The sequence below is a fragment of the Ornithorhynchus anatinus genome, chromosome X2, assembly GCF_004115215.2.
Source record: "Ornithorhynchus anatinus isolate Pmale09 chromosome X2, mOrnAna1.pri.v4, whole genome shotgun sequence".
In the NCBI taxonomy this organism is placed as follows: Eukaryota; Metazoa; Chordata; class Mammalia; order Monotremata; family Ornithorhynchidae; genus Ornithorhynchus; species Ornithorhynchus anatinus.
This window is the reverse complement of record NC_041750.1, coordinates 7,641,661-7,668,259: the sequence shown is the minus strand read 5'-3', so window position 1 is coordinate 7,668,259 and position 26,599 is coordinate 7,641,661. Positions and strand designations below refer to the sequence as shown.

Below are 26,599 nucleotides of genomic sequence, written 5' to 3'. Positions count from 1 at the left end.
TAATGAATCTTGTGATCCCGTGCTTTGAATTACTGGAACAGAGATTAGTTTAGTGATCTTTAATGTAGCAGTATGCCAGCATATCAAGGAGCTCAGTATATTTTTTTTTCCAGAGAGTCTTGAAAGCATCCTAGTCGCAGTCATGCATGTCTTAGGGAAAACGCACCCCACGATGCAGCCACTTCAAGGAGCATAACCCGCTGTATCATGGGGTGCCCCTATAGAAGACACGATCTTTACGGAGCTTAGTCGATGAATGCTATTTAGTGAGCACTTACTGTGTGCAGAGCACACAGAGTTGGTAGACACATTCTCTGCCTACAAGGAGCTAACAGTCCACTGCAGGAGACAGGCAGGGACAAATTGGGTGCCCACAGTGGGAACAGTAGGGAAAGCCGATGTAAATGGTAATAACAAATATAAATCAAAAAAGCAACAAAATATATTATTGGAATAAATATAGAGTAGCCAACTGCCAGTGACACTCAGTTCTGCCGTAATGTGTGTTTTCAACGTGTATTTTGGCTGGAACGTGATTAGGGGATATTAGGGAACATTCACGAGAGGCAGTGTGGCTTAGTGCAAAGAGCCCGGACCTGGGAGGCACAGGACCTGGGTTTTAATCCCCACTCTGTCACATGTCTGCTGGGTGACCTTGGGCAAATCACCTCACTTCTCTGGGCCTCATTTGTAAAATCGGGGTTGAGACCGTGAGCCCCACGGGAGACGGGGACTGTGTCCAATCTGATTTGATTGCACCCACCCCAGCCCTTAGTACAGTGCGTGGCACATAGTAAGCGCTCAACAGGTACCATAATTATTAGTATTATTATGTCTCCTGGGTGACGTTGGGCAAGTCACTTCACTTCTCTGGGCCTCAGTTACCTCATCGGTAAAATGCAGATAAAATCCTCCTTCCTCCTACTTAGACCGTGAGCACGTGTGGGACAGGAACTGGATCCAACCTGATTAACTCATATCTACCCCAGCGCCTGGAACAGTGCTTGGTACATAGTAGGTGCCTGACCATTTTTTATTGGTAGTGGTAGTAGTCGACCAACGGGAGGCTGGTAGAGCTAGAGGAAACTGCCAGTGCAGGGGATGTGGTGCCAAAGCAGGTAAGCACTTGGTTTTCTTAAATGCAAGCTTTGCAAGAATGCAACCTTGCTTTCTAGGAGAATTGGGTGTATTTGGAAATGGATTATGTGGACATCTTGCTTCATTCATTCGTTCAATCAATCATATTCATTGAGGGCTTACTGTGTGCAGAGCACTGTAGAAATTCAGCAATAAAGAGAGACAATCCCTGCCCACCCCGGGCTTACAGTCTAGAACGGGGGGAGACAGAAATCAAAACAAGTAAACAGGCATCAATATAAATAAATAGAATTATAGATATATACATATATACATAAGTGATGTGGGGCGGGAGGGTAGAGCAAAGGGGGTGAGTCGAGGTGATGTGGAGAGGAGAGAGAGTTGAGGCAAAGGGGGGCTTAGTCTGGGAAGGCCTCTTGGAGGAGGTGAGCCTTCAGTAGGGCTTTGAAGGGGGGAAGAGTGATTGTTTAGCAAATTTGAGGAGGAAGGGCGTTCCAGGCCAGAGGAGGGACGTGGGCCCGGGGTCAGTGGCGGGACATTACCCTACTTAAAACTCACCTCCTCCAAGAGGCCTTCCCAGACTGAGCTCCTCTTCTCCCTCTACTCCCTCTACCACTCCCCTTTCACCTCTCCACAGCTAAACCCTCTTTTCCCCCTTTCCCTCTGCTCCTCCCCCTCTCCCTTCCCATCCCCTCAGCACTGTACTCGTCTGCTCAACTGTATATATTTCCATTACCCTATTTATTTTGTTAATGAATTGTACATTGCCTTGATTCTATTTAGTTGCCATTGTTTTTACGAGATGTTCTTCCCCTTGACTCTATTTATTGCCATTGTTCTTGTCTGTCCGTCTCCCCCGATTAGACTGTAAGCCCGTCAAACGGCAGGGACTGTCTCTATCTGTTGCCGACTTGTTCATTCCAAGCGCTTAGTACAGTGCTCTGCACATAGTAAGCGCTCAATAAATACTATTGAATGAATGAATGAATGAATGAATGAATGACAGGCGAGAATGAGGCACAGTGAGAAGGTTCTCCCATCGGCCTCTAGCTTTCCTTGCCCGATGGGCCCTTTACTCATTAGCACCCTCGATGGGGGCCGGCAGCAGGAAGAGGACAAAGCAGTTAGCATTCTTTCCTGCCAGGTCTTCATGCAGAGTCTTGCCCCGATTGCACACGTCAAGAAGTGGACCGTTCTGCCCCGAGTAGCCTAAAAGCTGGGTGGGATCGGGGAGCGAGTCCCCGATTCTTGGCAAACTGGTCCCTGTCAAATGGCAGTTTGTTAGAATTTCGTTAGACAGGCCTGGGTTAAATGGTGAAGGGCACCGGTGGACGTTTGCGAAGAAAAATGTTTGAGAAGCAGAGTGGCCTAATGGATAGAGCACGGGCCTGGGGGGGTCAGACGGTCTTGGGTTCTAATCCCAGCTCTGTCATTTGTCTGCTGTGGGACCTTGGGCCAGTCACTTCACTTCTCTGGGCCTCAGTGACCTCATCTGTAAAATGAGGATTAAGGCTGTGAGCCCCATGGGGGACATGGGCTGTGTCCAACCTGATTAGTTTGTATCTTCCCCAGATCAATCGATTACTTCCTCCACACCGGAACTTGTTTAAGTGCCTGTCTCTGCTAGATTGTACGATCTTTAAACTCTTTCGCACCCTTCCCAGCGGTCGGTACAGTGCTCTGCACACAGATACTCAGCAACTGCCATTAATTGGTGCCAGTGTGCAAAAAGCTGAGTTTCAGGAGAGTTTATAGAAATATAATCCAGAATAAATCATCCATATTGCCGACCATAATTCCTTTTACTCCTTGGGTTTTGTTTTCTTTGGTTTGGTAACAGAACCGTGTCTAGCGTTTGTGTTCAGGTGGCTCCTTCTCCAGCCTCACCCTCAGGGTGAGGGTTAGGGTTAGGATTATTGTCTTTGGCAAGTTAGGATCTGGTATGACAAAGCCAAATGGCCCTGTTTGCTTTTTTTGGCTTTAATCATGACATAGCGTGTGCCGCTCTTGGAGGGCGGGGATTGTGTTCTTTACTCCTAGAGATGCAATCTGCACACAGCCACTCAATAAAGTCTAATGAATGAATGATTGACACATCCTAGCAAGGCCATAAGTGAGCTGGAGAAGGGGCAAAGCAGTGCAACTAAAATATGGGGGTAGAACAGCTTCTCAGTGAGGGAAGGTGGCAAAGCTTAAAGCCTCTTCATTCCGGAAAGTTCTGAGCCAAGAGGAACCATGATCGAAGTCGACAAATCATGAAGGATGTGGATGGGGTGAGCGTGGATTTTTTTTTTCCCCCCAGATGCCACATCACCAGGATGTAGTGGGGTACCCCTTGAGGCTTGATGGGTGGGTAGGTTGAAAGCAAAAGGACCAATTTTTCGCACAGCTGGGGGTAAACATAAAGAATTTGTTCCCACAGGAAGGTGTGGAGGCCCAAAATGTCAGTGGATTCTAGAACATTTTGGATAAAATTATGGATGGGATAGCCATAGTGAGTTACTAGAGGGGAAGGTGGGGGCATGAGATGGTCCAGCCCTAATCCTACCAACTCTATTGTATTAGACTCTCCCAAGGGCCTAGTACAGTGCTCTGCACACAGAAAGCACTCAAAAAAATACCACTGATTTGATTGCGTGTCTAGGAGATCAACCAACCATCAGTATGGCTCCCTCAGGTGTCTCGGTTACCTTTGTCGGAGACAGAATCCTGGGTTGGGTGGGTCAAGGCAATGGTCCATCCAACCCGCGATTGACAGCGGCTCCATGACCAGTGTCTGGATCCAGTCTGGTACACCTTAGGTCCTCTCTCTGGTAGGTGCACCTTTATTTCCCTTAATGATTCCCACATAAATGCAGATCGTTTGGTGATCATTAGGATTCTGACTTTTTAACCCATTTGGACGTTCTCTGCAAATCCTCAACTGCAGGCCACCAGTTAATGACATGACTGTCCTCTGTGTCGAAGGGCCTCAGTTTCCTCGTCAGTAAAATGGGGACAATAATGTCCACCTCTCCCTCAAAGGGAGGTTGTGAAGAGAAAGTGAGATAAGTAGTGTAAAAACACTCTGGAAAAAAGACTAGCATGCTACAAATTCAAGGTGGTGGTATTATTATTATTATGAGCTTTTTATATGGCCAAATTCTGTGTCACTTTCATTCTTTTCTTTGTCTTCCCTTCTGTTGCCATGTGCAGGGAAATCTGGAGAGGAAAATGTTTAGACAAATGGCAAATCATTTTTATTTTAGCACCAGCGATCTCATCTAGTTCATTTCAGAATTGCAGATCCTTAATTAATGAGATGTAAATACATTGTAATGAATTTCATTTGCATATTGAGTGAGGTTTCAAAACCTTAGGTTGTGATGTATTTTAATTAAGGATTAATTAGAAATGATGGGAATTTCATTTGGCTTAGGATAATCATTTTATGTTTTGATGAACAGCGAATGGGTATTATGCTGGAAGCACGCACAAAACCTGTGAGAGCGGAGGTGACGGTTTAGTCTTGCAAAGCTGGATGAGCTAGTTTAAAGAGATTTTGGAAATGAGATTTTAATCAGTTTTTAAAACCAGGCCATTTCTGACTTCTGCTTCAAACTCATACCGTCAGGGTGCGCTGGGCACCCCCGCCCACGTTCAGGTTTCTGGCCTTTTCGAGCTTACTTCCAATGGCGGGAGCAGCCTCCCTCATCCTCTGATCCCTCCCCATGGGAGCACAGGGTGGGCAGAAAACGAGACCCGCTGAACCAGAAGACTGGTAGCTCCGGGGGTCCCGGAGGAGGTGGGGGCGGGGACCCCTCTTCCCACCGGGACCCCCCCCCACACACACACTTGCTGTGAGGGAAATTGCCATAGCTCCAGAACCCTGGGAATCACTGAAACCAAGGAGCGGAGATGGGATGGGACCCCTCCCCCTCCCCCTCCCCCAAACTGTTCTAGCTGGATATTTTAATTCTAAATTGGGACTCTTCTGTAATACTATACTTGTCATGGTGGTATTTGTTAAGCGCTTACTCTGTGCCAAGCACTGTATTGAGTGCTGGGGGACATGCCAGGTATTTGGATCAGACACATGCCCACAGAGCGAGTATTGCATCCCCGATTTACAGATGAGGAAACTGAGGCACCGAGAAGTGACGTGTCTTGCCCGAGGGCACGCAGCGGGCAAGCGGTGGAGCCAGGACTAACACCCAAGTCCTCTGACTTCCAGGCCTGGGCTCTTTCCACTACGCTACACTGCTGCTTCTCTTTCATTTGCTCCTATTATTTTTTTGTAGCTTTTTTATCTTTGTGGCTCTCTGCGCCCACTTAGAGAGGGAACTCCTTTATTATTTATTGGGCATTTTCTTGTCCCTGCTGGTGTTGGTCCAGTGGAGAGAGCCCGGTCCTGGGGATCGGGAGACCTGGCTTCTGGTCCCGGTTCTGCCTGCTGGGGTGGCCGTCGATGGTCAAGCGTTTTGACTGAAGAACCATTTAAGGTGGCCCTCTAGGTGGCCCACCTGGCTGACGTGGGTGGCAAAGACTTCAGCGGTTCCCAAGGCAACCGCCTGAGGGGCTGTGATGGTCCAGCACGGCATCAACACTATGCTGTGGATGCTTTGCCCGTGAATGGCCGAAATGGAATTCCTTCCTCAGCTTCCCTCCCGGATCCTCCCCTCCAACTTAACTTTCTCATCCAAGTTGACAACACCACCATCCTCTCTTTCTCTGAAGCCCACAGCCTTGACCTCTTCTTGACTCCTCCCTCTCTTTCAACCCCCATATGTGGTCTGCTGGCAGATCTTCTTGGTTTTTCCTTCTCCACATTGTCAGAATCTGTCCCTTCTCCATCCAAAAAGCCACCACCCCGGTCTAGGCCCGATCGTATCCCGGTTTGACTACTCCATCAGCCTCCTCACTGCTTGCCCTCCCTCTCTCCTCTCCCCTCTCCAATCCATGAGAATTTTTCTTAATGTGGGATCCTTTAGGAAGGCAACCCCTGCATTTATAGAACTGATTGTACAATCGAGACAGCTGTTTGCCATATGGAGCGAGAATAAGTGCTTAAGGACAGAGTTGACTGGTTGTAGGATAGCATTTTTCTCCTTTACGAAAAGGGACTAGTTAGAGGGCATCTCGTCAGAATCCTTCCCCTACTTCTAGAGCTCCCCGCTTCAAACCTGCCAGACCATATACCTCCCCACTTTCAAACCCTTCAAGAAAGATATCTCTTCCAGGAGGCATTACCTTGACACATAGTAAGCGCTTAATAAATGCCAGCGTAATAATAACGTCATCATCATCATGACCTCCACCTTGCTGGTCACGTCACCCCGCGGCAACCTGCTGTAATTAGTTCTATATCAGTTTATGTATTCCACTTATTTAGTGGTTCATTTTGGGTGACTTTGGTCGGTCCAGTTGCATGTTTTCACTTGTACTCGTCCATATTGTAAATAGACGACCTGTGTTTGCTCATCTCCCCCCATTAGCTTGTAACGGTGACCGTGTCTTCTACTTGGGTTGCTTACCCGCAAGCAGCTGTTACAGCGCTCTGCCCACAATAAGAATGAAGCAGGGATGCCGTTCCCCCAGCCCATCTACAAAAATAGATAGGATGAAATCAAAGTAGGTGGAATCTTCCCTGACTGAATGCCGTTGCTAAATATGGGATTTCTCTGGGTGGAAGGACGAGACTGGTAAATTGAGCCTTGCCTAGCTGGTCAGTCCCACCATCACAATTGGAGCGAAGAGAGTGGGTTGGAGATATCGTACGACGGCCAACTGGAGGGGCACTTACACGTAGATGATGATGTTACTAAGTGTCTGATCACCGTAATTAGGCAAATTATAGAAATGAAGCTGCACTTGGGAGACTGAATGTTCAGGAGGAAATGTCCCCTCTAAGCACTTGATATTCTCCCCATCCTTAGCCCCATAGCACTTCCGTACAGATCTGTAATTGATTTGAATGTCTGTCTCCCCATCTAGACTGCAAGCTCCTTGTGGGCAGGGAATGTGTCTACCAACTCTGTTGTATTGAACTCTGCCAACCGCTTAGTACACTGCTCCGCACACAAGAAGTGCTCAGTAAATACCACTGATTGATTGATAGTGATGCCCGCGGCACTAGCCGATTTCTGATCAACCTCCTTTGGTGATCAGTACTTGTCATCTGTGATGGACTGAAGTTTAGCTTGTAAGGATCAGTGCCTTTCGAGCATTTTGGTGGCTGTAGGGATGAAGAAACTGGTGAAGGATATAGGTTTCTTTCCTCAGCTGAAGGGAAAACCCTTAGCTCGAAGTACAAGAGCTAAGAAACATATCCGGCAGTTGCTTGGAGAAAGATATGCTCAGCAATCTTTTTAAGAACCCCAAAGTTCACTCCTACATCTCCACATTTGAAAGCGTCAGTTGACCTCATTTTACTGGCGAAGACCTTGTTTTCCTTTTCAAAAACCAGAGGCTCCGATTTTCTGACTCTGAGGAGGCGGCCTCTGGAAACAAATACAACTCAACCTTTTCTGGGTTGGAAGTGCAAAAGAGACAGCGTGAGCAGTAGAAACGTTCCTGGATTTCTGCAGGATGTACCGGGGAATATTATTAGGTGGTTTAGCAGAGTAGGTGCTCGCCGTTGCCAGAGACCTGTACTTAGGTGCCTGAGAGCATTCAATAAAAGAAGTCAGAATCCTTGCCCTCAAGATGCTTCCAGTCTAATGTGGGGGAGAAAGGCAAACAAAGACTGAATACGGACATTGGAAAGAAGAGGTAAAATGTAGATACAACTCGGAGCCAAAGTAAGCAGAAATGATAGAAATTAATAGATAAGCAGAATAAATTAAGCACTATTTACTTGAGTGTGATCAGGTGGCCGATGAGACGACATGGCCATGGGAGGGGTGAATCAAGGAAGGCCTCCTGGAGGAGGTGGCTTTTAGGAGACTTTGGGAGTGGGGAGGGAGCGGGAAGGCAGTAGGAAGAGTGTACACAATGGTTCAGAGTCGGGAGAGTCAAGAGCGAGAGACAGTTGGAAGGTTAGTGTGGGAGAAGCAAAAGGATTGAGTTGGAGGTTAGAGGAAGACTACAGCAGAAAGGTAAGGAGGATGGAGAGCCTTGAAGCGAGTGATCAGGAGTTTGTGTTTGATGCCGAGACAACGGCTACAGCCGTCGGCACTTTGGAGGAGCGGAGTGAGGTGATCGGAATGACATTTTAGGAAGATTATCTGGACTTGCTGAGGGTAGGCCAGCCTTAGGAGGAGAGAAACTGCCTGCTTCAGGCCAGGTAAACCAGGACCTCCTGAGGTGGCTGGGCAGGTCGCCTGAAAGTGGTTGCCTGCCGCCTTGTGCACGGGTTGGGCCACGGGCCTTAAAGGCCGACGGTTTCTCAGACTGGTCTGTCAGGGCCCACCCCCTGATGTCTGCGCTTTCCCAGGGTGACATTTCTGGTCACTTTTCCAGAGACGGGGCCCAAATTTGACCCGGGCTGTCTGCAGGTGGCGTCTGTTATGGCCGCTGCAGGGGCAGGGCCGGGCAGATTCGGGGCAGGAAGCTCCAGTCCTGCTCTGAGTGGGTTTGCTTTAACCCGAAACCCCCCTCCCCCTCCCCCTCCCCCCCCCGGACTGTGTTACCAGCCCTGTGCCAGACTGCTACCGTCTGCCAGCCAGCCTTCCCCAATCAAAACCATCCCAGATCAAAGGAGGACACTCTCGGAAGTTTTCACCTTCGCCACACCATCAGGAATGGCTCCAGCTATTGCTCCCCGGGAATGCTCAGGTAAGTTGCCGCCACCATCCCCCGTCTCTGTAGATCTAGCCCTCCCCCAAAGACACGAGCAACTTTGGGGTTCAGCTAGCCGGTCCTGCGGCCCGTGGGGCCGGCTGCTGGTGGGGAGAAGGAATTCCTCTTGGCTTTTCCCTTCCCCCAGATGGTCAAGCGTCGCTCTGAATTTAGGGGATTCACGACGTGTAGAATTCACCGGCACCCTACTTTGTAGAAGAAAGAGGTAGAAATGGGGGCATAGCTGTCTAGGTAGCAGATACCGAATCTGACGTTTCCCTGAGCACTAAGGGCAGACAGGTGATTTAAGCAGATCCTGGAATAAAGGCAGATTATCCCTAGTCCGATATCCATAACTTAATCTGGAGTTCCCAGTCCCCCTGAAGTTTGACAGTTAATTGACCTCCCACATGGATCTCTCTCTCTTCTAGCCATCTCTCCCTTCCTTCCTCCCCTTGGGTTGGCTGACTGCCAGCTGATGCTGATATCATCAAGCGAGCTGGCAACTCCCAGGCCCGATTCATGCAAATGAATCTTCTCCTGGAGGGGTTTTTCTCGCGGCACTGTAATTCTGTTTAGCTCTTTCAGGTAGGCAATTTTCCCTCATGGCAGGTAGGACTGCAGTTCTCTTGGGCGTTTAGCCAATTCTAGTGCCTGGGCAGACTGTCACACGCGGGTTCCCGTTACCCTGTCATGGTTTTCTCTTAATCCCGTGTCCATCCTCCACCCCTTCTTCCTCAGCCTTTGTCCATCTCCCCACTCCCCCTCCCATTCATTTTAATTTCCGGGTCCTGCTTACCTCAGAAGTATTTCTTACTCTCTTTCCCTTCATTACACAGCCCACTGCCCCTACCTCTTTCCCCATTCACCTGCAAATAAACATCCCCCACCCCCTCCCCTCCTGCTTCTGGTCTGGGTCCACACTATGTTGCTCTGTTCCTGGGAACCTCCTTTCAAATGGAAAAAAAACCCCGGGCCTGGGAGTCAGAAGGACCTGGGTCCTAATACCGGCTCTGCCACTTGTCTGCTGTGTGACCTTGGGCAAGTTGCTTCACTTCTGTGTGCCTCAGTTCCCTCATGTGCAAAATGGGGTGAAGACTGAGAGCCCCACGTGTGACAGGGACTGTGTCCAACCTGATTAGCTTGTATCTACCCTAGCGCTTAGTACAGCCTGGCACATAGTAAGCACTTAACAAATACCATGAAAAAAAAATGGAGCCGGTTTCAGAACCAGCTTTATATCCCCTTCACCATTGACCTTGCGTAGGTAAGCAGAATCTGTACTAGGCCATCCTCCTGGTTCCAGAGCTTGGTAAGAGATGATCTGTGGCAGAAACTCCCCTTTAGCATGAGTTCTCCTCCTCTTCTGTATTAATTGAGTGCCTGCTGGGTGCAGAGCACTGTACTAGGCGTTTGGGAGTGCGCAGTAAAAGTAAAAGACACGGTCACTGCTCTCAGAATCCGGGCCCTGGGGGGAGAGGAAAAAGAAGTAAGCAGCTTCAGATTGTATGTACCCAGTGAGAGCAAGAAAGAAAATATAGCCACAACTGGTGAAAACAGAGCTAAACAAATGAGAAGCAGCATGGCCTGATGGATAGAGCCTGGGAGTCAGAAGGACCTGGTTTCTAATCCTGGCTCCGTCACTTCTCTGCTGTGTGACCTTAGGCAAGTCATTTCACTCCTCTGTACCTCAGTTACTTCATCTGTAAAATGGGCATTAAGACTGTGAGTCCTATGTGGGACCTGTACCGTGTCCAATCTGATTACCTTGTAGCTTCCACAGCACTTAGTAAGTGCTTAACAAATACCATTTAAAAAAAAAATAGGTAGAATCAATAGAGTTGTCCTCTGGTCAATCAAAGGCGACGTGGCTGGCGGTGAGATGATATCTGTGAGTGTGAGTGTCCCTGGGAGAGTCCTTTCACATCTGGTCCATGAAAATACCGTAGGGCACCTTTTCCGGCCCCCTGCCATTGGGGTGAGCATTACTCAGACCAATGGTTAGGATGGAAAAGTAGGTCCTACTGCTGCATGGCCTAGTGGAAAGAGCCCGGGCTTGGGAGTCAGAGGACTTGGGTGCTAATGTCAGCTCTGCCACTTGTCTGCTCTGTGACCTTGGGCAAGTCACTTAACCTCTCTGTGCCTCAGTTCCCTCATCCTGCAAAATGGGGATTCAATATCTGTTCTTACTCCTCCTTAGACTGTGAGCACCATGTGGGACCTGATGATCTTGTATCTGCCCCAGTGCTTAGTACATTGCTCGACACATAGGCAGCACTCAACAAATCCCACAATTGTTATTATTACAGCCCGTAAGGTGAGCGTTTTAGTTGATTTGCAGTGGTGGTGATGGCTTGCACTAGGCCATCCCCACTCTCTGTGTGGGCCCCCATGACCAGCATCGTGAATCGTGAGGTGGCAGGGATAGCAGGTGCAATATGGATGTGGAGCACGATATCTATGAGGCGGCAGCAGTAGCAGAAGATAATACCACTGTGTATCAATTATTTCATAAGCCATTGTTGAGTCCGACACTCAAGAGTGGCTTCGTAAGAGTCAGGGGAACCCGTTCCACTTCCTTGCGCAAACCAGAGAAAAGCAAGGATCGAAGCTAAACAAAACAAAGAACAATTAAAAGGCAGTTGTTCTTAGCACAGTTAGATCGGTGCCAGAAAATGGCAGAAGCATCGGGACGGGGCATAGGCCAAGGACAGGGAACTCTATTTCCCAGAAGTCAGGCTAGTGGAAGGTCACATAAAAAAGAGAAATGGCTCTTTTCCTGCTCAGTGCCTTCCCGTGCTCCGGATCTGATGTGTACACCCTTGTGGAGGCTGACTTTGAGTTCTGAGGTACAAAGTATTGGCAATTAGAAAGAGGTTCAGTAATGGAATTGTAGATCTAGTAATTATGATATTAAGTGCTTGCTCCACACCGAAGCATTGTGCTAAGACCTGGGGTAGCAACACGATAAATCAACTGGACACAGACCCTGGCCCTCACAGTCTCACAAGCCAAGAGAGAGGGAGCTCTTGAAAGCAAAGGAAAAGAAGCTCCCGTTCCTAACTTTCCCACCATCCTTTCTGTCTCTGAAGCTCGCAACTTTGGTGTCATCTTCGACCTCTTACTATCCTCTAACCCTCACATTCAGTCAGCCACTCAACCCTGCCAGTTCTTTCTCCACAATATTTCTCGTCCACCCCATTCATTCCACTTAAACAGCCACCGTCCTGGTTCCAGCTCCTGCCACTTCCCGACTGGATTATCGTTAATGGCCTACTCACCGGTCTCCCTGCCACTAGTCTCATTCCCCTTCAGTCTAAGCTACATTCTGCGGCCCAGATAATCTGTTTTCAGATGTTGTTCAGCACGCGTCCGCCCCCTCCTCGGAACCCTTCAAGTGGTTCCCATTTTCCTTGGCATCAAGCAGCTGCTCCTGATGACTGGCTTCAAGACTCAGCACCAGCGCTCTCCTTCTTTCATATCTGTTCCCTTTGCCTGCTACTCTCCATCTTGGGAACTGTGTTATTGTGCCTCATCCTCTATTCTGCCACCTTCAGCCCCTTGCTCTTGCCCTTCCCTCTGCCCAGGCTTCCCTCTCCTGCCCAATCCTTCAGCCGACAGCTCTTTCCAGCTTCGAAGCCCTCTGGAAATCTCACCTCTTCCAGGAGGTAGTCCCATGTTAACTTCCCCATCCCCAAATCGTGCCACTCCCAACAGCTACCTTAGTGTAGATGTATATATCGATTTACCTACTCCTTTATTTACTTATTTGTTCTCTTATCCATCTCTTCCCTACTTCTATTACCCGTTGTATCTCTGCTTTTCTATGTCTGCCTGTCTCCCTCTGTTTAGATTGTAAGCTCCTTGAGGGCTGGAATAGCTGTTGCTTTTTCCTCAGTCGATCGGTGGTATTTACTGAGCGCTTACTGTGCACAGAGCACTGAGCTAAGTGCTTGGGAGAGTACAACTGTAGTGCTTAAAAAATGCTGTTGAGTCCACACATGCTTAAGAGCCTGGAGAACTACACGTTCTACTCTGTTCATCAGGAGACAGAGCACGGGGAAATTGCACTTCCCCAGAAAACCTTCTTTCCTGGGCTGTGAGTCGGTGGAAGGGCGTGGCGGTTGAAGGGGAAAAAAATTAGCAGAGAGAAGAGGCCGTACCCTGCTTGCTACCCTCCTGCCGTGTGGTCCTGGGTATCTAGTGGATTAACTTGACTGATATGCACAAGTGCTAAGGGTGGTTGATGGGCTGCTATGGCCAGGATGGTGGGGAATCAATCAGGGAGTGCCTCCTGGATGGGGTAGTTTTTCCCCAGAGGTCTTTGAAGGTGGACAAGGGGCGTGGTCTTGTGGATTGGGGAGTGGCCGGGGAGCTCCATTCAGGGGGAAAAATGTGTGCAGATGGTTGGAAGAGTTGAGAGCCAAGCACAGTTAGGAGGATTACTTGGGAAGAGTGAAGAGTCTGAGCTGGAGGGGAGCCCCCATTGCTCCCAGGTATCCTGCCAAAGGCCACCTCCAAACTCAGTGAGCTGGTGACCACCCCAAACCCAGCCTGACACAATTTATCGGGCCAACTGATTCTGTCCCTTCCAGCATAGCCAATCTAGGATCCCTGGTGGAATCAGGGTCGAAAGTGTCGGTTAGCAGAGCCTGGTGGTGGCAAAGCTCAGATGTCGTCTCGGTTCCAAGTGTTTGGTAAATGTCCGCCGCGTGTCTGCTGCGTGACCTTGGGCCAGTCACTTCACTTCTGTGGGCCTCAGTTTCCTCATCTGTGAATTGGGGATTAAAACTGTGAGCCCCGCGTGGTACAGAGACTGTGTCCAACCTGATTAGCCTGTGACTACCCCAGTGCTTGGTAGAGTGCCTGGAACATAGTAAGTGCTTAAACAAATACTATGGAAAAAAAAAAAGGAACTGAACCTGAGAGTGTAACCAGAACAGAGATAAGTGCGGGATGGTGACAGAGGGTGTGTGAGGGAGGAAAAAGAATACGTTTGGGTGTCAAGAATAGACCGAGCCTCACTCAAAACAGATCTGCTTCCTTGACTCCCTGAGAACCGAAGAGAACCGACAAGTTGCCCTCCTGTTTAGGGATGGACTGCCAAGCGTCCCTGACTTTTCTCCTTAATATCCCCAACTCTCCTTTTGCTAACGTAGTCAAGACTTCTCGTCCATGCAACCGGCCGATCTTTTTGACTACAACTTTCTGTGGGAATAAATTCCATGAGTCTGCCCACCTCCTCATTGGATAAAGAAGTGTTTCCTTAGGTTTATTTTGAACCGTCCACCTTCAAGCCTTAAAAATGTGTGCCCCCCTCGTCTTGGTGGTAAGGGATTTGGGAAACAGCAATTTCCTGTTTGTCCTGTCCCCAGCCTTTGTTGGGTTTTTTGGGTGGTTTTTTTTTTTTTGATAAACTTCAATCCTAACCCACCCCTTGCCCCCTAGTCTCAGCCATGTCTTTCCAGACTGAAGAGGCCTAAGACTTACCATCTCACCTCCCATCACAGCCTCCTAATACCTTCGGGTCATCTTGGCTGCCGCTCGATTCTCTCTGTCCTGTGGACCGTGATTCTACCTAGTGACCCAGCTGGGCCTTTTGTATTGTTGCCTCTCCCCTTCCTGGTGAAGCAAAGTGGCTTTTTCTTTATGGCAAACAGTTGACAGCTCCGAGGTTATCATGGGTGGCGAAGCTGAGGCACACAGTGCCAACACAGTGGAGGCAAAAGACAAGTTTCCTGCCATCAGGGAACCTTCGGTTTAACAGGGGAGATGGGCAGGCATAAAAATGATCTACAGCTAGGAGGAGCAACAGATACAACTGGTGATAAGAGTAGGGGAAGGTGGATAAATGAAACGAGAAGCGTACATTAAACTGCTCTATGCAGAAGTGCTAAAGATATTCAGAAGTGCTATGTGTGGTTGTTGGGTTGATGTGCCTTGGGATGGTGGAAATTGGTCAGGAAGGCTTCCTGGAGGAGGTGGAATTTCAGGAGGGCTTTGAAGATGGGGACAGCTGTGGCCTGGTGGATTTGCAGGGGGGAGGGATGTGGACTTCAAAGGAAGTCCATTTCATCCCTCTCCATTCAAACCATCCCTACCCCTCATGCTGTGTCTTCTCTTCCCCGCCACCCCTTTCCCCTCTCAATCCACCCCCCCATATCTGTCCTTTCCCAGCTCCAGCTCTCATCCCCCTCCCCCAATGCTGGCCCCCATCAGATCACTGTTATCCAATCCCTCCCTTCCCCTTGCACCCCCCCCCCCAACACACCCACAGTCAAGTGCAGCCTGTGGAATCCCAACTCCATTGTGGCAAAGCTCCCCTTCTCCCAACCCAGTCCCCGCTCCTGCTCACCATTATTGAAATTTGGATCTCACTAGATGACAGTCTCCCCTACTGCTCTCCAGCGGGGGCCTCATCTTCTCCCACTCCCCAAGAGTCACTGGGAAAGGGGGAGGAGTTGGCTTCCTTCTCACTCTCCAGTGCCACTTTCACACCATTCTACTTCTCCCATCCTTCTTTTTCCCTTCCTATGAAGGTCATGTACCACCCACTTTGGTCCCTTTCTCACATTCCTTCTCTCTTTTCTCCACCCTTACAGTGATCCATGGGGTCTTCATTATCCATATGGATGTTCTTGACGACCCTTCCGTTTCCCGTTACCTCTCACTCCTAAACTCTGCTGACTTCCTGCTCCACCCCACCTCACCCACTTGACTCACTTAGACACATGCACGATCTCATCATCTCCATCACTGTTGAATTTCTACCCTCACAGACTCTTAAATTCTTCTCTCCGACCACAACTTCCTCATCTGCCTTCTCTCCCACACTCCCACTCCCCGCAAATTTGACGTGTTGCCCCACAGAGACCTGCAATCTTTCGCGCCCGTCCAATTTTCTGAAGTCTCCATTTGGTGTTGGTACCCAAACTGCCTTCTCTTGACACTCAAACCAACACCCTCAACACCACCCTCTCCACTGAATACAACTTCCTCACTCCCCTGTCCCTCCGCTGATCTCACACCACTTGTCTTGGATCACCTCCACAATATGTTTCCTCTGCTCCTTTGCTGGAGCTGCGGAGTGCTGCTGGTGAAAATCCAGCAGACCTCGCCCATCTCAAACTCATCCTCACCTGCTTTAACTCTGCCCTTTCCTCCGTCCAGCAATATTATTTCTTCATCCTCATCAACTTCCACACCCACTGCCCATGCCAGCTGTTCCAGATGTTTAACTCCCTCCTCAAACTCTCCGTTCCCCCACCCCTGCCATCTCTTGATCGTAATGATCTGGCCACGTGCTTTATTGAGGAAATTGAAACCATCAGGTGTGATCTCCCTAAACTCTCCCCTGGTCCTGGGAAGCAGTACCCCCTTTTCCTGAAAATATTATAAGAATTTTGGTATTTGTTATACACTTACTCTGTGGCAGGTGCTGTTCTATTATCTAACCTTGGCTTCGCTGACACTGTCCTCTCCTGGTTCTCCTCCTGTCTCTCTGGTCGCTCCTTCTCTTTCTTAGGCTCCCTCTCTGTCTCCCACCCTCTTAACTGTGGGGGTTAGTTCTAGGTCCCCTTCTGTTCTTCATCTACACCCGTTCTGGAGAACTCATTCGCTCCCGTGGATTCAACTCCCGTCTCTTCACGGATAATTCCGAAATCTACCTCTCCAGCCCTGACTTCTCTCTTTCTCTGCAGTCTTACATTTTGATGCCCCACCGACACTCAAACGTAACATGTCCAAAACAGAACTCCTCTTTTTCCCACCCAAACCCTGTCCTCCCATGTCTTTCCCATCACTGTAGAAAACACCACTGTCCTCCCTGTCTCACAAACCCATAACCTTGGTGTTATCCTCAACTCATCTCTCATTCAACCCACATATTCAATCTGTCACTAAGTCCTGTTGATTCTACCTTCACAACAGTGCCTAAAATCCACCCTTTCCTCTCCATCCGAACTGCTACTCTGCTGATCCAGGCATTTATATCCCGCCTTGACTACTGCATCAGTCTCCTCGCTGATCTCCCTGATTCTTCTCTCTCCCAACTCCAGTCCTTCCTTCATTCTGCTGCCTGGATCATTTTTCTAAAAAGCCGTCTACATCTCCCCACTCCTCAAACAGAAACTCTTTTCCATCGACTTTAAAGCAATCGGCTTGTCCCCTCCTATCATATCTCGCTGGTTTCCTGCTGCAGCCCAGCCCGCATGCTATGCTCCTGTGCCAACCTACTCATTTTACCTCACTCTGACCCCTTGCCCACATCATCCCTTTGGCCTAGAATCCCTTCCCCTCTGTATGTGACAGGCCACCAACCTCCCCATCTTTGAAGCCTTGTTAAAAATCTCATCTCCACCAAGAGGCCTTCTCCGACTAAGCCCTCATCTCCTCTACTCCCTCTCCCTCCTGCGTCGCTTAGGCACTTGGACCTGTACCCTTTATAAACACTTAATATTCACCCCTCCCACGATCCCCCAGCACTTATGTACATATCCATCATTTTCTTCAATGTCTGTCTCCCCCTCTAGACTGTAAGCCCCTTGTGGGCAGGGAATGTGTGTACCAACTCGGCTGTATCGTGCTCTCCCAAGCGCTTAGTACAGTGCTCTGCACACACTAAGCGCTGAATAATTACCGTTGATTGATTGAACAGGACAGAGCCTCAAGAAAATGAGAAGTGCTTCGAAGCCAGTGGTCAGGAGTTTTTGCATGAGGCAGAAGAGAACGATCGGAGGCTTTTGAGGAGGGGGAAGACTTGTGCTAAACGGTTTCGGAAAGGTGGTGCCGATGGCATTGAGTCCTAGATTGAAGAGGGGTAGGTTGGTGGCTGGGAGACCAGTGTGAAGTCCAGTCAGGAGAAACAAGAGCATGAACTTTGATCGGGGCCGTTTGGGTGGAGAGGAAAGGACAGACCCGGGAAATATCGTGGAGGAAAAACTGGCAGCATTTAGTGACAGATTGGGTGTGAATGTTAAATGGCCGTGAGCAGTCAGAGGTCACACCAAGGTCACGGGCTTCTGGGATAAGGGAGAATGGGGGTGTCGTCAACTGTGATGGGAAAATTAGGAGGAGTGGAGTTAGGAGGGAAGATGAGTAGGTCAGGTTTAGATACATTGAGTTCAAGGTGTCGGCAGGGTATCCTGTGGAGAGGGAACCCTTCGTTTTTCAAGCAGGGAGCCCTATTAGGGGGAACTTGGAGGGGGTAAGGAATGATGTCGAGGCAGAATAAGCCAATAACTAATGACTTTAAATGGGAATATAAATATTTCAATTCAAACTTCCTTTAGGCACCTGTGACTGAACATTTCTCGTTATACCCGCTAGCATTACTGAGCATGTTTGCTATTCAGAAGTCAGTGTCTTTGGGGAGTGAAAATATCCAGCTTCACATTACTGCCACTGAGCGGACACGGTGCCTCCCCTGTGAGGTCTGAATTGATGGTGTAGAACCAGAGACCTTTATCAATGCCCGACCCCTACCCGCAGCTCTCTTTCCGTACCCAACCCAGATGCACCAAGAATGATTACTTACCCGGCTCGTGTCTGTGAAGGCAATTTAGATTCCCTTGCAGTGGGGCTAGTAGATCCTAAATTCCTAAATCGAGTGTCTCAGTTTCAAACACACACCCTCTCCCCTCTCCATCTCCTCCCCCCGCCAACGCCAGTCATTGTGCAGTTGAAGAAGCAGATTGGGGTTTGTAGTTGAGCCAGGAATCACCACCCACTCCTTACCTGCATCCACCCCAGGCTCGTACCGAAACGTCTCTCACCTGGCCCACAACTTTGCCCTGGGGACCTGGCTGGTCAGGTCGGGTAAATTGTGGGTGCGCGAGTCTCTCCGTGGCACCACGCAACCCTTCCCCGGACCTTCAAAAGCAGTCGGCTTCTCTGGTTAATGGCGGGGTGGGCCGACTGATTCGTTCGTCCATCGGGAGCTGTCGAGCGTTTGCTGTGTGCTGAGCACTGGCCTGAGTGCGTGGGAGCAGATAATGACAGTGGCAGACGTGATCCCCGGCCTTGAGGAGTTGCCACTGTGTTGCCTCTTTTCCTCGGATAGGGACGGAGCAGAATCACCCTGTCTTTCATTCATTCCTTCATTGAATCGTATTTGAGTGCTTACTCTGTGCAGGGCACTGTATTAAGCACTTGGGGGAGTATAATTCAACAATAAACGAGTCTGAGCTAAGGCCCCTCCCCCCCGGCAGGAAATCCCAATTTAACACATTCTCTCTCCCTCCTGCCTCCCCCCACCCTTTTTTAATTTTTATGTTTCTCCATCAGAAAACGTAATAGTGACCGGCTCCATGTTTTTCTATTTATCTCTAGTGTTGAGTATTCGCAGCATTCAGGAAGAGGACCCCCCGGATGCACAGCTAATGAGACTAGATAACATGTTGCTGGCAGAAGGCGTCTCTGGGCCTGAGAAAAGAGGAAGAGGAGGACCGGGCGCTGGAGCAGCAACACCAGGTGGCTGTCCAAATGACAATAGCATTGAGCACTCTGACTACAGGGCCAAGCTGTCCCAGATCCGACAGATATACCACTCTGAGCTAGAGAAATATGAACAGGTGATCTTTCTGCATGGAAGAGTTTTTATCCTATGAATGCTCATTGTTTGACAACAAACCCTTCCCCCTTCTCCTCCTTCCCCCTCTCCCCAAATTAACCTCTTTTTCTTTCCCGGCACAAAACAGGGAGCGCCCTTAATTTGTAAAACGTAGGAGGCGGTGGCAGATTTCTACTGGCGGAAAGCAGCGGAGGCCTAGCGGTAAGAGCCCGGGCCTGGGAGTCACAGGACCTGGGTTCTAATGCCGGCTCTGCCAGTTGCTTGCTGGGTGGCCTTGGGCAAGTCATTTCACTTCTCTGGGCCTCAGTTTTCTCAACTATAAAATGGGGATTCGATCCCACTCCCTCCTTCTTAGACTGTGAACCCCACATGGGACAGGGACTGTATTCAGCCTGATGAACTTGTATCCACTCCAGCGCTTAGAATAATGCCTGACACATTAGTAAGCGCTTAACAAATACCAAAAAGCAAAGCAAAACAAAACAGCCTTTCGTCTACTTTTTCCAAATAGAGCTGCAGTGAAAGAATCTGTCCCCTAGTGAAGTCAGTAGTCAGTAATTAGCCAATGTCTTTTGGGGTCAGAGCACTCTCTTGAGTGTCTGCTGGGTACAGAGTGCTGGACTGAGCACCTAGAGGTGGTAGACTGTTAGCTCATTGCGGGCAGGGAATGTGTCTGCTTATTGTTATCTCGTACTCTCCCAAACGCTTAGTACAATACACGCAGTAAGCGCTCAATAAATACCATTGACTGGATATAGAGCACTGTAATAGATGCTGGGGAGCACCCAATAAAAGAGCTTGTAAGGAGCTTGCAATCTAATGTAGAACACAGGCAGACAGCTCTGCACGGACACTCAGAAGAAGAGAAAACAGATGGATGCAGCCTACAAAAGCAAGGCCAAAATTGTATCTCTCTATGTATATTTACCTCTCTTACTTCTAAGTAAGTGGAATAAACGGCTTTCCAAAGGATGAATGATGAGATGATATTAACCAGGGGGTGGGTGAGGATTGGTCAGGAAATGTCTGCTGGATAAAGTGGCATTTTAGGGAGGGTCTTGAAGGTGGTGGGGAGGGTTGGAGAGGGCCTAGTATTATTATTTAGGATATTTTGAAGGTTCTTACTATGGACCAAACACTGTACTAAACCCTGGGTGCGGTACATACAAGGCAACCAACAACCAATTCAAGAGCTCACAGTTGAAGTGGGGGAAGGTAGACATGGAGAAGCAGCGTGGCCTAGTGGATAAAGCACAGGCCGGGGAGTCAGAAGGACCTGGATTCTAATCCCGGCTCTGCCACTTGTGTGCTGTGACTTTGGGCAAGTCACTTCACTTCTTTGGACCTCATTTACCTCATCTGTAAAATGGGGATTAATACTGTGAGCCCCATGTGGGACATCGACTGTGTCCAACCTTATTAGTTTGTATCTACCCCGGCGCTTAATACGGTGCCTGGCACATAGTAAGTGCTCAACAAATACCATATTAAAAAAAGAACCTGCTAAGGATGAATTGTGAACAACAATAAATGAACAGAAATAAAGCTGAAACAGGGGGAGGAGGGCACTCACTAATTTGGGGAGATTAGGCAGAGGAGCCAGGTCGTCGTTCCAGGTGAGTTACCTGGTGGTTTGTGTGTTTCTTCCAGGCCTGCAGCGAATTTACTACCCACGTAATGAATCTTCTCAGGGAGCAGAGCAGGACAAGACCAATTTCCCCGAAAGAGATTGAACGGATGGTCAGCATTATCCACGGGAAATTCAGCACCATCCAAATGCAGCTGAAGCAGAGCACGTGTGAGGCGGTCATGATCCTCCGCTCCCGATTCCTCGATGCCCGGTAAGGACGAAAGGCAACAGCGCAGCTCTGTTAGGTTGCGCGAGCTTTTACTGCATAGAGGACGGGAGGTAAAAATAGTCCGTTCTCGTGTGTGTGTCTGTGTACATGTGGATACACATATGCATAGGTGGTTTCCCCAAATACGCTGGTGTGGCTGTGTGGCGATAGTCCCCCACATACTCTTCTTGATATCAGAGCAGCTCATTTTTGCCTGACCTGCCGTGAGGGCATGCTGGGGGTGAGAAATGGAGAAATGGAGAGGCTTCTAGCCACTGGGGTGAGAGTCAACCCTGCTCATTGCCAGTCAGATTGGAGGTCTTTCCTCCTGGACAGTGGACTTGACAGCGTAGTAGAGGGAATAAACTTCGATTCTTCACCACAGAGCTGCACAGCAGAGCCCAGAAACCTTTCAATTCGGGTACGTTGCCGGGCTTAAAAAAAAAAAACAAAAAAACAACCCACCAGGCTTCCACCATGAGAAAGACTTTATTTTATTCTGTTTTATTTTTTAACATCTTTTGGACTTTCTGCTTTTCTGGTTCGCCCAAGCCAAAGGTTAACGTGGCAAACTGAGAGTTCAGTGGATCCGCAAGTATTGCAGTCGCCTTATGCAATAGCTCCTGTCTGTCCTAGCTGGGGCTTTCTGTAAGAAAGCAAAGTGAGACTCCGGTTCTTTTTGAGATCTGAGAGCAGAGCCTAAAGGGAGGGTCTCCTTAAGAGCCTGTCAGAGCTAGGCTTGGAAGGAAGGGGGTGTAACCACCCCCATACTCAATACATGCAGCTGCTCAGCAGGGGACCTCTCTAATGGGGCTTCAGTTATCTGTGGAACACCATGAGTTTGCCCAGTGCTTTGAAGTGAACAGAGTGTTTTCACATCAGCTGTCTCATTTTGACCTCCCTAAATCCCTAGGAGATAGAGAGAGGGCCCATTTTAGTCCTGTTTGACCGAGGCAGGAGGCCTAGCCAGTCAGTGGCTGATCTGGGACTAGGACTTAATAATAAGAATAGCAGTAAACCGTGAGCCCCGTGTGAGACAGAGACTGTGTCCAATCCAATTAACTTGTACCTACCTGAGCGCTTAGGGCAGTGTGTGACACATAGTAAACGCTTAACAAATACCTACCATAAAAGTAAAAAAACCCACCTTGGTATTTGTTAAGCGCTTACTATGTGCCGAGTGCTATACTGAGCCCCGGGTTAGATACAGTATATGCAGATCAGACAGTCCCTGTCCCATGTGGGGCTCACAGTCTAAGTTGGAGGGGAACAGGTATCCCACCCCCATTTTACAGATGAGGAAACTGAGGCCCAAGAAAGTGAAGTGGCTTGCTCAAGGTCACCCAGCAGGCAAATGGGTTTCCTGACTCCCAGTTCCATGCACTTTCCACTAGATCAGGTTGCCCCTTGCTCTGGAGGCTCTTAGGGGAAGGATCCCCCAAAATTTGTGTGATTAGGACTCTGGGTTCTGACGTTGCTCCCCCAGTGCCCTGGGTCAAGTGTGGATGGTGGTCTGAGCACACATCACTCAGCCCCTTTTCCTCTGCAACAGCAGTAACGGTTGGGAGGGATCGATCTGCAGTCCAAGGTTTCCCTGGGGGCAATCATTGCATGTACCGGCTGTGGTGGGGGGAGGTTAAATGGGCGGAAAACGCTTCCAGAATTGCTCCCTCCCCCGCCTCCCTTCTCCCCCACTGCTCTCCTTCTCCAGAATGGGTGGCACCAACTGTGTCACCTGGCGGGGAAGGGGGAAGAAGAGAGATCGAGCCGAGCAGGAGGGGATAGTGGGGAGGAAGAATAAGGGGAGAGGGAGGAATTGTGAGGAAGGTGAGGTGGCAGGGTGGGGCTTGGGCCAGCCCGGTAAGGGCTCAGGGCTGGAGTGGGCTCAACCATTTCAGAGCACTCGCGAGTCATCAGCATCTGTTTCCAGGCGAAAGCGGCGCAATTTCAGCAAGCAGGCCACGGAGGTCCTGAACGAATATTTCTATTCCCACCTGAGTAACCCGTACCCCAGTGAGGAAGCCAAAGAGGAGCTAGCCAAGAAGGGCGGCATCACGGTCTCCCAGGTAACGTGACTTCTGATACTGTTCCCGCTCCCCTGCCTCCCCGACCCCGGTCACTTCGGCTTTGGGTACCTTGCTTTTTGACTCCATGTCTGATCCATTGCGCACCGCCCCCCAGGCCTGGAACTCTCCCTCGTCAACTCTACCAAACCAAATCCCCCTCACCTTTCAAAGCCTTCGTAAAAAGCCACCCCCTCAACTATTCCTCATCTCCCCGGACAAGCCGACTCATCAGCCACCTTAGTACATCTCTGGATTTTGGTTTGTTCCACTTGTTCATTTTTGGTTTCCTTGTCTTGTTCCCGGGAGTATTTATGTGGCCCTCTTCTCCCTACTGTATGCATGCAATCTTGTCTCTGCTTGCTGATCCCATTAGACTGTAAGCTCTTTGGTGGGAGGGACCAAGTCTTCTATTTTTACTGTAAATTCCCAAGAATCTAATACTGCATCTGTGCTCAGTAATAATCATGATCATTGTGGTTTTTGTTAAGCGCTTACCCTGCCCCAAACACCCTGTGCGGGGGTAGATCCAAGACAATTGGGTCAGATATGGTCCCTGTCCCCCACGGGGCTCACAGTCTAAGCCAGAGGGAGAACAGGTATCGAATCCCCATTTTATAGATGAGGCCTTGGGAAGCCAAGTGACTTGCCCAAGGTCACACTGTAGGCAAGTGGTGGAGCCGGGATTTGAACCCAGCTCCTCTGACTCCCATTCTCGTGCTCTATCCACTAGACCATCGGGGCATCTAGTACTCCTCTTTGTAGAGAGTAAGTGCTTCATTCTGGATAGAAACTCCGGAGTTACAGCCTGGAAGCACCAGAGACAAAATTTTTGAATTCTTATTTATTGTTGACATGAAGCAGTGGATGTGGGCATAGCAATGTACTAAATGCTGGAGTAAATACAAGGGAATCGACTGACACAGCTCCACAAGGGGCTCACAATCTAATCAGTCGTATTTATTGAGCACTTATTGTGCACATCGTACTGAGCGCTTGGGAGAGTACAATACAACAGTGTAACGGGCACATTCCCTGCCCACAACGAGCTCGCGGTCCAAGTCGTGGGAGGTCACCCGCTCAGAATGATAGGTGGGCAATCCTACAACGATTAGAGGAAGTTAAATTTCAGCAGTTCAGAATGTCAACATTTACAAGACAAATGAAACTAAGGAAACTCAGGTCAGGGGTACCAACTTTTCATTTTGAGTCCGGGAATGAACCTGGGGCAAGGCGTTAGGGTCAGGGCAAAGGGAGAGGAAAAATGGGGAGAAGGGGAGGAAAGGGGGAGGATGAGGAGTGTGGCTTAAGGGAGAAAGCACAAGACTCGGAATCAGGGGAACTGGATTTAGTTCCAGCCCTGCCACTGGCCTGTTGCATGACCTTGAGCGGTTAAGCTTACTTAACTTCTCTGTGCCTCAGTTTACTCAACTCTAAAATGGGGAGAAAGATACCTGTTGCCCCTCTGTGGGACAAGGAGTTTGATCTGATTATCTTGTGTCTACCCCAGCACTTAGCACAGTGCTTGATAGAGTAAGCGCTTAAGAAATATAAGTGGGGGTGGGCGTGTGGGTGTGTGTGGAAAGAGATATGGAGGGAGAGAGGGAAAAAGAAAGAGGAGGAAGGAAAAAGGTTCCTTATCCATCCTGCCGTACCCTTTTCTTCTCCGCCCCCATCGCGAGGGTATCTCTCACCCTAATTGGACTCAGGAGCCAAGCCAGGGGTTGGATCCCTGGAAGGATGACCCGTCTGCCTGTCTCAACTCCCATCTATCCAGGTAGTCAGGGGGAATCCTCTGGGAATAATGCCGGGATTGGAACTCCAGAGCCTCTGGCCACTGTACAAGTAGCTAGACTGTGGGGTTGGAGTGGCACTACGCCTCCCAGCGGGGAGTCCAAACTGGCACCAACATCTTGGCTCGGTCTCTGGCCCCTTTTCGGCCCTAAGGGGTGGGGGGTGAGCAGCCGTAGTAGCTTGCCTTGCCCGCAGAAGCTAATGGCTTCCCCCCCTTGGGTGTTGATCCTGTGGTGGCGTGGCATTGGTCCTCCTCCCCACAGGAAGCCGGTGCCCTTGTCTTTGGTTATAAGGCGCCGAAGCCTTATCGATGTGCCAGTAGGCAGGAATTAAGGCAGGAAGAGAGAGAGGTATCCTTGGCTGTTGAGCAGCAACCCCCTTTGGGCCTTGGACTCCCCGACGGGGAGGAGACTCAGACGTCGGAAGCCGACTTTTGATCCTGGGGTGCGGGTGAAGCGATACTCCATTCGGGCCGCTCACTTCCGCGGTTCTGGGCCACAGAATGTAGGGAGAGAAGGGTGAGGGAGGCCCTTGGTGTGGTCCGATGCTGGCTGCAGGCATGAGTCAGGATGGAGTGAGTGTCGTGTTCACCACAGAGGGAGTCACGCCGCCTACCCCCCACCCCCAAAACCAGGCTAGTCCATGGTTTCTGAGTCCTTGTCCTCTAATGAGCCTCATTGGCACAGGTAGAGTCAGTGTCTAATAAATGCCTTCGCTCTTATTCCCACAGGTGTCCAACTGGTTTGGCAACAAGAGGATCCGGTACAAAAAGAACATGGGGAAATTCCAGGAAGAGGCTAACATCTATGCTGCTAAAACAGCAGTGGATGCCACTAGTGTGACAGCCCAGGGAACACAGGCCGCCTCCCCGTCCACCCCCAGCTCCGGTGAGTGTGACCATCCCCTCGCCGTGCCCCCACCCACCCCCAGCCTCCTGGCCTGTAATACTTTTCCTACTGCCTACAGCCCATCTGCCTCCACAGCCCCTTTTGGGCTCCCCTCCCCATGACCCCGAGTCCCATGTGGGATAAGGGAAAAGCACGACAGGCGGCTTATATGAAAAGGAGCACGTTCCCGGGCGGCGAACCCATTGGCGGTTCGGCTGCGCGTTAGGTTCTTCGGGGGTTGCATCTCATGAAGAAAAATCTTTCCTCTTAGAAGGTCCCTTCCCCAACCAATCCCCATCTCTCTTGGTCCTGTCCCCACAGTATGAGAATGTATCAAACACAATATGAGAAGCCACCTGGTTTAGTGGCTAGAGCACAGGCCTGAGTGTCAGAAGGACCTGGGTTCTAATCCCACGTGGCTGCTGTGTGACCTTGGGCAAGTCACTTCACTTCCCTGGGCCTCAGTTACCTCATCTGTAAAATGGGGATTTAGTGTGAGCCCCATGTGGGACTCTGTCCAATCTGATTAACTTGTATCTACTTCAGTGCTTAGAACATTGCTCGGTACATAGTAAGGGCTTAACAAGTACC

The 26,599-nt window shown here is 49.6% G+C and overlaps 1 protein-coding gene and 1 long non-coding RNA gene across 5 annotated transcripts in view; one reads left to right on the top strand and one right to left on the bottom strand.

The window, feature by feature from the left end:
- LOC103166745 (pre-B-cell leukemia transcription factor 1-like) overlaps nt 1-26,599 on the top strand; it is a 55,037-nt gene that overhangs the window by 17,627 nt on the left and 10,811 nt on the right. For 2 of the 4 annotated variants that reach the window (XM_029052813.2, XM_029052815.2), the window contains 5 exons: nt 8,712-8,853; nt 19,186-19,427; nt 21,077-21,267; nt 23,195-23,330; nt 25,852-26,008. In XM_029052813.2, the coding sequence (XP_028908646.1) occupies nt 8,820-8,853; nt 19,186-19,427; nt 21,077-21,267; nt 23,195-23,330; nt 25,852-26,008 (760 nt within the window). In that variant the 5' untranslated portion in view covers nt 8,712-8,819. Of the gene's footprint in view, nt 1-7,129; nt 7,849-8,711; nt 8,854-19,185; nt 19,428-21,076; nt 21,268-23,194; nt 23,331-25,851; nt 26,009-26,599 lie in introns of those variants that run through there. The other 2 variants (XM_029052814.2, XM_029052812.2) reach the window with 2 other exon arrangements.
- On the bottom strand, nt 10,074-18,842 carry LOC120638085. The gene is made up of 2 exons (XR_005659567.1): nt 18,630-18,842; nt 10,074-10,324 (listed from the first exon to the last, which is right to left on the bottom strand). It is a non-coding gene; the product is annotated as an uncharacterized LOC120638085 (long non-coding RNA).